The 13,399-nt window shown below is 41.2% G+C and overlaps 1 protein-coding gene across 8 annotated transcripts in view; it reads right to left on the bottom strand.

Annotated features, from left to right (window-relative positions):
- Sms (spermine synthase) overlaps nucleotides 1–13,399 on the bottom strand; it is a 69,660-nt gene that overhangs the window by 39,392 nt on the left and 16,869 nt on the right. For 6 of the 8 annotated variants that reach the window (XM_070079634.1, XM_070079638.1, XM_070079633.1 and 3 more), the window contains exons 2-4: nucleotides 9,725–9,809; nucleotides 7,080–7,147; nucleotides 362–514 (exon numbers count right to left, since the gene is read on the bottom strand). In XM_070079634.1, coding sequence (XP_069935735.1) covers nucleotides 362–514; nucleotides 7,080–7,147; nucleotides 9,725–9,785 — 282 coding nt within the window. In that variant the 5' untranslated portion in view covers nucleotides 9,786–9,809. Of the gene's footprint in view, nucleotides 1–361; nucleotides 515–7,079; nucleotides 7,148–9,724; nucleotides 9,810–11,402; nucleotides 11,434–11,554; nucleotides 11,580–13,399 lie in introns of those variants that run through there. The other 2 variants (XM_070079639.1, XM_070079637.1) reach the window with 2 other exon arrangements.

The raw sequence follows: 13,399 nt of genomic DNA, 5'->3' as shown, positions 1-13,399 counted from the left end.
TCATGTGCAAAAATAAAAAATAAATATTAGGTAAACGGACACAAATGCAATTAATGTGACATTTTATGAGGCAATGTTTTGCTTTCCAGAGCTTTGACAAGCAAAACAATGACACAAAAATGTCACACTGGTTGCATCTGTCATGGGCCACCATTAATACCTTCCACCTTGTGTTGGAGAATTTCCCCTCCTATCTCTTGCTGTCTTGCAACATGCATAGCTCCTGATGATGCAAAAGTGCGAGAGGTCTAAAGTGCAAGAGGTCTAAAGCTGAAGAATTCCATCCCCATGTGGCTTGTTCTCCATTACGTAACATTCTGCCAGTAATTTTACCATTATTACGAAAAACTAAAATACTTACATCATTAGATATCTTGTGTTCATTAACTTCATCTGTGTAATACTCCACAGTAGCAGAGATCAGTCCATTGAAATAGAGCTTAACTGCTAGTGTCATAGTGTCAGAGCAGTAGAGTGCCACATGAGAGCCGCCTGGCACCTCACACAATGATGTCTGCAATGTAGAGTTATAAATGTTATTTGTAAAGTTTTTCATTAAAACATCAGCCATTTCTCACCGAGGATGGGTGACCAGAAAAAGAAGAAACACTTTCATCATCATTCACTCCATCACTGTCTTGCCTGAGGCATGGTAACACTACCATTAAAAAAACAGCAATGTATCTACATCCCTCCTTCAGGGTGCAGGCACTGTACTTTCCACCTCCAGGACAAGTCCGGCTAACCGATTTTCCTGAATCCCTTTATAAACATTACTTTGCTCACACTCAAACACGTCAAATGTTATTATACATACAGTGGTACCCCAAGTTTCGAACAGCTCCCAACTCGAACAATTATGTAAGTGTATTATTGTAAGTGCTTTTGTAAGTATATTTTTGGGGTTCTGAAACGGACTAATCTGATTTACATTATTCCTTGTGGGAACAAATTTGTTCGGTAACATCACTCGAACAGCCTTCTGGAACGAATTATGGCTGAAACTCTGGGCACCACTGTATAAGTCACAATAATGACATTTCCTGTACATCACTTTCTTACAGGAAACAAAACCATCAAGATCAGTTTTGAATCTTGCTGTGAACTGATATAAATCTATAGATACATATATGCACTGATAAAAAAAAAATCGCTTGAGGCTTGTTGATATGCCCGGGCTGGGAAGAACCCAAAGAAAAATACTGTAAAACAATATTAAAATAAAAAAATGATTGTCTTTATCAGTAAACATGGAGGAAAAAAATCAATTTATGTAGTTACTAATAATCTATATACGTACAGTAGTTAATTTATATAGGTACTTGGGTTATTCATGTATGTATAGTTTATACACCCATTACTGTACTGTGTGTGCGTGAGTTTACATGTATGCATGTGCGTGCGTGACCACACTTCCGGAAAGACTGACTGAATGAAGGAGTTTTTTTCTTGGGTCATCCTGCCATTACAGGACGTGACTGATGAATTAAAAAAAAATATAAAATTATAACAACAGACTAAAAAATAAGATTATAGCAACAGGCTAAAAAATAAGATTATAGTAATGGGTTAAAAAATAAGATGATAATAAGTAGCTGTGAGACAACAGTCACTCAGGATGGTAGCACTAACAGTAGAGATAAAACAGAAGACTGTTTAACAGTTAAGAAATCTGCCTCTAAGTGTGAATATAGTAATCTCTGTGAAAGAATTCAGTGAAAACTGGTTAAGCAGACCTGAGTTTTGAAAGTGGCAAGTGCAGTGACTTTCTTTGTGCTTAACCCTTTCAGGGTCCAAGGCCAAAATCTGAAGTCACGCACCAGTGTCCAAGAAATTTTGAAAAAAAAAAAAATTATTTTTTCTTACAGAATTAAAGAGCATATTTTTGTGAAGGTAATAAAACAAAAAAAATTAGAATCTGATCAGTACTTACCGAGATACAGTGCCAAGAAGTTTGTAGAAAATGATGTGGTGGCGGCAACATCGACGAATTCCACATACGCGTATTATATTATTTTGTTGTTTTAGTTGTTTTTTCTTTTCTTTTCCAATTTTTTTCTATTCCTACTAACATTTGGGGCCTGAGAGACCAATACTGTATATAATTTATATATATAAACTCACTGTATTGAACACAATAACCGCACTAAAGTTATTATCATATTATTGTTTACCACTGTTGTTTATTACAATAAACATGCACAAATATTGTATAATACTAATGTTCTATCATATATTTACATATTTACAATCACTGGACATGGTTTTAGAACTGCTGGAGCTTGTGGAACTCCTTGAAACAAGGCACCATGCACAGAGGCACCTTACATTCCTCACACATAAACCGAGTGTCTTTGCGTCTTTGTTGCCGTCGTTTTGTTTGTGCACAGACAATGCATCTCTTCTGAGCAAATTTCTTTTGAGTTGAAGGAAGCTGTATTATGAAATGATCACCTTCTCTTCTCAAACGCTTGGGTATATTGTGATGAATTCGAGGACCATGTTGTATTGCAGGTGTTGTTACCTGGTACTTCATTATGAGTTGTCTGACAACAGACAAACAAAATTCACCATACGGTGGTCTGTTACCAGTCTTTATTTGGTACATATTATATGCATTCAGCATTGAAATGTCCATGAGATGGAAGAAAAGTTTCATGTACCACTTGTAACTCTTACGAACACAGTCAACAAAACCAATCTGCATGTCACACTTGTCAACCAAGCGCATGTTTTGTGTATAATCAATCACTGTCACTGGTTTTCGAATACGTTCATTAGTCACTCGATCAACTTTGCCACTGTCTTGCATTTCATTACGGTGAATGGTTGTCAACAATGTGACATCTCGTTTGTCATGCCACCGTAATGCCATGATGTCATTGGCAGTAAACACCTGCACGTCATCACCACGAACACCTGCGTTGAGCCTGGGCATATGTTTACGATTAGAACGCACTGTGCCACACACATCTGTCTTGTTCACTCGCATGAAATCACTGAGTAATGGGCTTGTGTACCAGTTATCGGTATATAATGTATGGCCCTTACCAAGATAAGGTGCCATCATGTTTCTCACTACGTCACCTGATATACCCAATAACATCTTGGTATCTTTCAATGTTTTACTACCCGTGTATACAACAATATCCAACACCAGGCCACTGTCACAATCACAGAGTACAAACAATTTTATACAAAAGCGGTTCCTCTTGCTCGGTATATACTGCTTGAATGACAGTCTACCTTTGAACAAAATCAAAGACTCGTCAATTACAAGATTCTTGAATGGATAAAAGTATATCCTGAACTTTTGTTTGAGATACATGAAAACATTTCTAATCTTGTATAACCTGTCACTTCTGTCAGGCCTGGTTTTGTCAGAGAAGTGCAACATACGTAAGAGTAAGATAAACCTGTTCACTGGTATTATTTCACTGAAGGATGGGGTACAAATTAGCCGATCTGTGGACCAGTATGCTTTTATATTATGCTTATAGACGTGAGGCATAAGCATTATTGTTGCAAAAAGCAAATACATTTCTGCAACAGTCGTCTCTTTCCACCTGTGTAGTCTTGACTGTGGTGATAAGATCGTATTTGCCATGGTGTACTGAAAATACTTATTACTTTCCCTGACAATAGTTTCCATCAATGGCTGGTCAAAGAATAATTCAAAGAATTCCAGTTCATTGGCCGTGGTTCCAAGGGGACAGGTAGGTAGAATTCCACTTTGCGAGTCATCAAAGTGGTGAGGGCTGGGAACAAAATTGGGATTTTGCTGCCAATCCCAGATACGGTTTGCTGGTGGATACTGGACATCATAGGCTGGTTGTACGGGTGGTTGTGGCGGGCTGGTGGGTGACGCTCCGCTTTGTCCTTGAACTGACGAGTCAGCAGCGTGGGTTCCCGCGTGGCACAGCGAGTCACGCATGGCGGTGCCACTACCACCACCAGCCCCACTAACACCATCCACTGATGTCTGTGGCCCATCCATGCCAAGTGTAGCCACATCATCCTCACTATCACTACCTAAAACGGGTGTAGGGCCACGGGATGTACTCCGGGATGTACTACGGGATGTACTCCGTCCCCTGGGCATAGCATAGGGTACACTACCCGAGCGCATGCGGCGGCGCACATACCGACGCTTCACTGGTGAATATGTTTCCTCACTATCACTACTCGAATGATCGTCGAGCGCAATAAAATCACAATCCACGTCAGAATCATCGTCATTACTGAAGTCAGAGGCCAGGCCACGGGAAAATATTAGTTTTCTCTTACGTTTAGGAACAACCGACCGTGAGTCACGAGTGCCCACACCAGAGGTAGAAGGTCGAGGATCGTCGGGGTTTTCTGCACTATTATCGATATCCTGGTCATTATTTTCGGTCACTAACTCATCAAAGCCGTAGAATTCGTCTTCATTTCCACTTCCATCAGTGTCAGAACTATCAGACAGGAAGAGGAGAGTCCCAATTTTCCGGGGAGTCAGAGCTGACTTGCGACGAGACATGGTGAACAAGGGTGACTGAGCCGGCGTTCCCACAATGCTATGCAGGCGCCTAGATTTTTTGTTTATGGCGCACACCCACCGCGCAGACCCATTCTCTCATATGTAGGCCTATGAGCGCTTTCGCGCTAAATTTGACGGCGCTAGAATTTTGGCGTAGATCTACGGTTTGGACACTCACCGACCAGCCGTAGATCTACGGGACGGACCCTGAAAGGGTTAACAATACAGGGTGACTCCAAAAAAAGAAGTCACGCTTTCACCATCACTCACTCCGTCACTGTTTGTACTCTATAACAGCAATAAGATCACAGTTAACAGGTGATATCACAGTATGCATATTTAAACAAAGAAGTATAACAACTGGGTGTACGTGCGAAAAGTTCCTTTATATGCACAGCATTTTGAGCAAACTTAAGATTAACTTAAGATTAATAAGGCAATAACAGTGTAGAAATTTTTCTATTCTTAAGTTAATCTTTAAGTTTGCCCAAAATGCTCAGCATACAGAGGGGCTTTTGGCATGTACACCCAACTATTATATTCCTCTGTACAACCATGTAATTTGTCAAAATAAAAAATGTAATTAATCTAACATGGTCATTAGACGAGTTACAACAAATACGTATAAGAAAACTGACTAATCTATCTGTTCATGCTACATAGCTTTAATAAGTTCGGTAGAGAAGAATTCCAGTTTTGATTATTAGTGAAATTCCATTATTTTTTTATAGTTGTTGTTCTGCACTTCATAATATGTAAATCACACACTGTATACTATGAAAAAAAAAAAACTGTATCTGTAATAAAAAGGCACAATACCACATCGGGAGCAATATACAAATAACGAGAATATAGAAGACAAACTTGTAACATTATCGCCCAATTTGTATCAAATTAAATTTTCCTTTCTTTGCAAAATATACAATGTGTGATATTTTTTATTTTATTAACACATTGGTCATTTTCCACCAAGGCAGGGTGGCCCGGAAAAGAAAAACTTTCACCATCATTCACTCCATCACTGTCTTGTCAGAGGCACGCTTACACTACAGTTATAAAACTGGAACATTAACACTTCCCACCTCCAGGACTCAAGTCCGGCCTGCTGGTTTCCCTGAATCCCTTCGTAAATATTACCCTAATTTACATATAAAGATAAAGCTAAAAATTTATTTCTCTGCAAAGGTTACAATGTATAATTACAATTTTGGTTTGCTAAGTACAAAGAAAGTCACTATCATGCCGGGGCATTTCGGGCAGACTAATCCTAGTACATAACTACTTAAATCTAGACAAGATAATAGTGGTTACTGTTATTAAAATCTTATTTAATGTTAATACTAATACGAGGTAGTCAAGGTGGAGGTTTATAAGAATAAAATAAAATATTATTAAAATACAAAGAAAGCCACTGAAATACTTAAGCATTTCAGACAGACTAATATTAATGCTTACACACTACTGAAAACTAGACATGGCATATTAACATAATGTGAACACATTCAATGTGATAATAGTTGTAACTAGTTATGTATATTAACACGTTACACAGACTAGCTAATGGTTCAAGTTGGACCAAAACATCATTATAAGTTTTGATCTCCTACATGTGGGTACTTCGTGCATAAATTTTTGTCGTCTGGGGATGTTGAAGTTCAGTGGGGGCACCACAGGCCTATAATTAGTTTATTTTCTTCATTATGCACCGAATACCCTTTCTGTCGGCAGTAGTCAAAAGATTACACAGGTACATAATGGATCCAGGGACTGGGCCCCAAAGGTTTGATAGCTGAACAAATTACAAAAGCAATAAACTTTCAAATGGCATATAATGCATTTGCATTTCTGCAAAGGCAGCTAGAGTGAAAGAGACTACTCATGTATTTTCTTTGGGTTATCCTACCTTGATAGGACACAGCTAGTAGGTGACTAAATAAGTTTATTCAGGTACAGTGGTACATCGAGTTTCGAACAGATCCCAACTCGAACAATTATTTAAGTGTATTTTTGTAAGTGCTTTTGGAAGTGTATTTTTGGTGGTCTGAAAAGGACTAATCAAATTTACATTATTCCCCATGGGAACGAATTTGTTCGGTATCAGCACTCAAACAGCCTTCTGGAACTAAGTTCGTAACTCGAGGTACCACTGTATACACAAATACAGTTACATAGATTATCATACATAGCAGCATATGTGTAGAGAACCTGGGATAACCCAAAAAAAGTCAGACTAAGTGACTTATTTCCATTGGGGTCCTGTATAAATAAGCAAAATAAATAATGGAAATAGTAAAATAGTGAAATATTGTAGTAAAATAAAAGTAAGTAGACACGAAGTACAGTGGACCCCGGTTAACGATATTTTTTCATTCCAGAAGTATGTTCAGGTGCCAGTACTGACCGAATTTGTTCCCATAAGGAATATTGTGAAGTAGATTAGTCCATTTCAGACCCCCAAACATACACGTACAAACGCACTCACAAATACACTTACATAATTGGTCGCATTGGGAGGTGATCGTTAAGCGGGGGTCCACTGTATACTGAACACAGAACTTACCTCAATTAAGGGTCCTGTGAAAGGTTCAATGAGCGGTAACAGATCCTGCAACAAAGTTTTCCTCTCCACTGAAAAAGAAAATATGGTATAGATATATAATGTGCTGCTGGCATACATGTAAGGTATATAACATTTATGGAGGAATTTACAGAAGCTGGTTAGGTAAACTTGTGTACTAGAGGTGGATAGTAGAGTGCCTGTACTCTGAAGGATAGGCGATGACGCAGCAGACTGAAGCACTGTCTGAACTGTAATGTCTGTGCACTGAAGTTTATTTAGGCAAACGTACACACAAGTACAATTATCATACATAATGTAAATTACCTAGGACAAACCCTCCCCCCCCCAAAAAAAAAAAAAAAAAAAACCCAAGATTTATTTCCATTGGGGTTCTTGTAATATCTTATTATTTAAACCTTAGAAGCTACAACAGCTAAGTAATGCAACTGTTCGAAAATCACTTACAATAAAGGGGATATACTTGGAATAAAGTAAACTGGCAAGATACCTATTGAATAATACAAGTGCTTTATTTTTTTCCCCCGGTCACCCTACCTTGGTAGAAGACAGCCAGGTTTGCCAATTTGATAATGTCCACCAATATAGGAGAGCACTACATCACAGTGCTTCACTTTACAGCATTCTGGTTGTATATACATTTTTTAGGCCTAGATATATTGCTTATTGAATATATGATAGTATAAACATGTTACCAGGCCTATTTACCTTTGAAAGAGGAAAAAGGCTACAACTCACTTTACAGCAATTTTTGCTTCACAGCAGCAGCCCTGCTGTATAAGTGGGGCCCGCCTGTACGTATTACTAAACTCCATATTATATATTAGCATTACATTCATGGGGGAATGATAAACCTGTATGGGTCATATAATGCCTGGAGGATGGGAGGCATTAAGTTCAATCCAAGGACATGGTGCACATGTCCAATTTCTTTGACCAAGATCCTGTGGCCAGCATCAAGGAACCTTTACTGAGGAGACTATTGTCCCTAAACGTTTCTTCTTCTCAGGATAGAAAAATACAGACACACATCTACCACCCGTATCCATGGATTCGGTATCCACCATTTCAGTTATCCATTGTTTACCGTGGCCCAAAAATAACTCTTAATTTTGCTTAATAATGACCCCAAAGTGCAAAAGCAGTGATGGTGGCAGTTCTTCAAAGCCTAAGAGAAGCTGTGAAGTGCTTCCCATCAGTGAAACAGTGATAATTCTAGACTTATTTTGCATAATTTAAATGAAAAATGACTTGTATACAGCCTCTCCTCACTTAGCGATATATACAGTGGTACCTTGAGTTTCGAACAGCTTCCAACTCGAACAATTATGTAAGTGTATTTTTGTTAATGCATTTGTATGTGTATTTCTGGGGGTCTGAAATGGACTAATCTAATTTACATTATTCCTTATGGGAACAGCTTTCTGGAACGAATTAAGTTCGTAACTCGAGGTACCACTGTACTTGTTTACTGACGACTCAGGCTTATGACGGGCTCTCTGACCAGTATGCTTACCTAAATAATATATATTAAAGATGATTTCCTCTATTCTGTTTAATGCATTATACTCATGTATAAACATTTAAAAATGTACCAGAAATGTTATAAATGGTGCAAAGGCAACATTAAAACAATATCAAAGATGGCTGCCACAAACCCACTACCATTATAGTATGCCCCTCACATAGTGACGAATTTGTTTACCAATGTGCTCTTAGGAACGGAACTCCATCATTAAGTTAGGAGAGGCTGTATAGGGTTCCCCACTATCCCCGGTTTCAGGTATCCACGGTAGGTCTTGGAAGGTATCCCCATGGAAATGGGGGGGACTACTGTATATCTTAAAAACCATGTACGTGTTCTTTTTCTCAATTGCAATCGTAATTTAGTTTTAATACTGCTCAAAATGTTATGCATATCTATGGACTTTCTGTAAGATGTTTGGATTTTTAACCTAGAGGAGGGTTAGCCCTCTAGTACAACCCAGGGAGGATTAGCCACCCAGGATAACCCAAGTAAGTCAGGATGCCACCCACACCAATCAACTAACACCCAAATACCTACTTACTGCTAGGTGAACAGCGACAGCACATGTAAGGAAACAGGCCCAATGTTTCCACCGGGCTTGGGATAGAACCACGAACACTCAGTGTGTGATCTTCAATCCCCGGCTGAATAGTAGTATACAGCATCTCCTCAGTTAACGATGGAGTTACGTTCCTAAGACCATGTTGGTAAACGAATTCATCGTTAAGTGAGGAGCATACTAGAATGGTGGAGAGTTTGTGTCAACTATCTTTGATATTGTTTTAATGTTACGTTTGCACCATTTATAACATTTCTGGTGTATTCTTAAGTACATGTATATACTGTATACTGAAATAAACAGAATAGACGAAATCAGCTCTATTATACATTATTTAGGTATGCATACTGGTCAGAGAGCCCGTCCTAAGTCCGAGTCATCAGTAAACGAGTACGTCGCTAAGTGAGGAGAGGCTGTATATCAATCACTCAAATTGTATAATAAACCGTATTCCACTTTAGAGCAATAAAGTTTGCATTTGCACGTGTTGATTAACATTAAAAATGATTATAAAAACAAAAGCCTTTCGTTATTACCTACCTGGGTTGGAAACTTTTGCAGGATTAACCCTGAAGTCAATCGGAACAGAATGCCCAGCCATGTTTAATCACTCTTGGATAGCTTTCTGAAAATAATATTTATTTCTACATGCTACAATTTATACAGACAATAAATGACATCAATGACAGACTACATAGAAACGTGGCCCGTGGCCTGGTAGGCAACGCTCTCGCCTCACACAATGAGTGTCCGTGGTTCGATCCCATGTAAGGTTGTTAACATTGCGCATGTTTCCTAACATCTGTTGTCCCATTCACCTAGCAAGTAGGTACCTGGGTGTAAGTTGACTGGTGTGGGTGGCATCCTGGGGTACAAAATCAAAGGACCACAATGGAAATAAGACAGACAGTCCCTCGATGACGCACTGCCTTTCTTGGGTTATCCTGGGTGGCTAACCCACCGGGGTTAAAAATCCAACAAAATCTTATCTTCAAGTCCCTGGTTATGCAGAGCATTTCCCACAACATAGGTTAATTTTGTCCTCAGGATGCAACCCACACCAGTCACCTAACACCCAAGTATGTGCCTACTTACTGCTAGCTGAATACTGACAGCAGGTGTAAGGTGACTATCATTCAGGTACCTAATTACTGCTAGGTGAAACACGCTCCAATATTTCCACCCGTACCGGGTATCGAACTACGGACCTCAATGTGTTAGCCAAGTATGTATGTATGTATGTATGCATGTATATAAATATGTATATCAGTATGTATGTCAGTAGGTTCAGGCACAGGTACACATAATAACAATCACAGCACATATTACCCACCAAAATAACCCCCCCACCACCAACCAAAAAAAAAAAGTCCCAAGACATTTCTGGTCAGAATTGAAAACCCACAATAAAATACTACAATAAAACCCAAAATAAAACCCACAATAAAAACAACAATAAAACCTAAAATAAAACCCACAATAAAACCCAAAATAAAACCCACAAAAAACAATAAAACCCACAAAAAAACCCACAATAAAGCAAAAACCACAATAAAAAGGGCCACAGTAAGGGACCCACAGTATGAGCCAGATAGAGTACAGTAGCCACATGATAGGACCCAAGTAGATGATAAGGCCACAGTAAGGACATAAGACAGATACCAGTAAGGCCACAGTAAAGGCCTGATAAGGCCACAGATAAGGCCGATGGACCGTGATAGGGGATAGTCCACAGTAAGCACAAACCAGTAAAGACCCACAGTAAAGGGCCCACAGTAGTAGGCCACCATAGCAGTAGCCCTGATAAGGCCACAGTGAGGCCCAGATAAGACCACAGTAAGCCACAGTAAGACCACAGAATAGAGGGCACAGTAAGGCCAGTAACCACAGTAAGACCACAGTAAGACCACAGTAAAGACCACCCTGAGTAAGAAAGCCACAGTAGAGCCACAGTAAGGCCAGATAAGGCCACAGTGGAGCCACGATAGGCCCATAAGAGCCTACAGTAAGGCCACCCAGAGCCACAGTAAGGCCGGGCAGTAAAGCCCACAATAAAACCCACAATAAAAACCCACAATAAAAACCCACAATAAAACCCACAATAAAAACCCACAATAAAAACCCACAATAAAACCCACAATAAAAACCAAATTGTTTTCCAGACCCACTCAACATTAAAAACCTGGTGCAAACCACCACTGTCAGCCAGAGTACTGACACTGCTGATTCTCTGCCACTGTCAGCCAGAGTACTGACACTGCTGATTCTCTGCCACTGTCAGCCAGAGTACTCACACTGCTGATTCTCTGCCACTGTCAGCCAGAGTACTCACACTGCTGATTCTCCACCACTGTCAGCCAGAGTACTCACACTGCTGATTCTCTGCCACTGTCAGCCAGAGTACTCACACTGCTGATTCTCTGCCACTGTCAGCCAGAGTACTGACACTGCTGATTCTCCACCACTGTCAGCCAGAGTACTCACACTGCTGATTCTCTGCCACTGTCAGCCAGAGTACTCACACTGCTGATTCTCTGCCACTGTCAGCCTGAGTACTCACACTGCTGATTCTCTGCCACTGTCAGCCAGAGTACTCACACTGCTGATTCTCCACCACTGTCAGCCAGAGTACTCACACTGCTGATTCTCTGCCACTGTCAGCCAGAGTACTCACACTGCTGATTCTCTGCCACTGTCAGCCAGAGTACTCACACTGCTGATTCTCCACCACTGTCAGCCAGATTACTGACACTGCTGATTCTCTGCCACTGTCAGCCAGAGTACTCACACTGCTGATTCTCCACCACTGTCAGCCAGAGTACTCACACTGCTGATTCTCCACCACTGTCAGCCAGAGTACTCACACTGCTGATTCTCTGCCACTGTCAGCCAGAGTACTCACACTGCTGATTCTCTGCCACTGTCAGCCAGAGTACTCACACTGCTGATTCTCTGCCACTGTCAGCCAGAGTACTCACACTGCTGATTCTCCACCACTGTCAGCCAGAGTACTCACACTGCTGATTCTCTGCCACTGTCAGCCAGAGTACTCACACTGCTGATTCTCTGCCACTGTCAGCCAGAGTACTGACACTGCTGATTCTCCACCACTGTCAGCCAGAGTACTCACACTGCTGATTCTCCACCACTGTCAGCCAGAGTACTCACACTGCTGATTCTCTGCCACTGTCAGCCAGAGTACTCACACTGCTGATTCTCTGCCACTGTCAGCCAGAGTACTCACACTGCTGATTCTCTGCCACTGTCAGCCAGAGTACTCACACTGCTGATTCTCTGCCACTGTCAGCCAGAGTACTCACACTGCTGATTCTCTGCCACTGTCAGCCAGAGTACTCACACTGCTGATTCTCTGCCACTGTCAGCCAGAGTACTCACACTGCTGATTCTCTGCCACTGTCAGCCAGAGTACTCACACTGCTGATTCTCTGCCACTGTCAGCCAGAGTACTGACACTGCTGATTCTCTGCCACTGTCAGCCAGAGTACTCACACTGCTGATTCTCTGCCACTGTCAGCCAGAGTACTCACACTGCTGATTCTCTGCCACTGTCAGCCAGAGTACTCACACTGCTGATTCTCTGCCACTGTCAGCCAGAGTACTCACACTGCTGATTCTCTGCCACTGTCAGCCAGAGTACTCACACTGCTGATTCTCTGCCACTGTCAGCCAGAGTACTCACACTGCTGATTCTCTGCCACTGTCAGCCAGAGTACTGACACTGCTGATTCTCTGCCACTGTCAGCCAGAGTACTCACACTGCTGATTCTCTGCCACTGTCAGCCAGAGTACTCACACTGCTGATTCTCTGCCACTGTCAGCCAGAGTACTGACACTGCTGATTCTCTGCCACTGTCAGCCAGAGTACTCACACTGCTGATTCTCTGCCACTGTCAGCCAGAGTACTCACACTGCTGATTCTCTGCCACTGTCAGCCAGAGTACTCACACTGCTGATTCTCTGTCACTGTCAGCCAGAGTACTGACACTGCTGATTCTCTGCCACTGTCAGCCAGAGTACTGACACTGCTGATTCTCTGCCACTGTCAGCCAGAGTACTGACACTTTTGATTCTCCGCCACTGTCAGCCAGAGTACTGACACTGCTGATTCTCCACCACTGTCAGCCAGAGTACTGACACTGCTGATTCTCTGCCACTGTCAGCCAGAGTACTCACACTGCTGATTCTCTGCCACTG

Source organism: Cherax quadricarinatus, chromosome 100 (genome assembly GCF_038502225.1).
Source record: "Cherax quadricarinatus isolate ZL_2023a chromosome 100, ASM3850222v1, whole genome shotgun sequence".
NCBI lineage: Eukaryota > Metazoa > Arthropoda > Malacostraca > Decapoda > Parastacidae > Cherax > Cherax quadricarinatus.
Note: the sequence above shows the minus strand (reverse complement) of the source record. Positions and strands in the feature narration are given on the sequence as shown.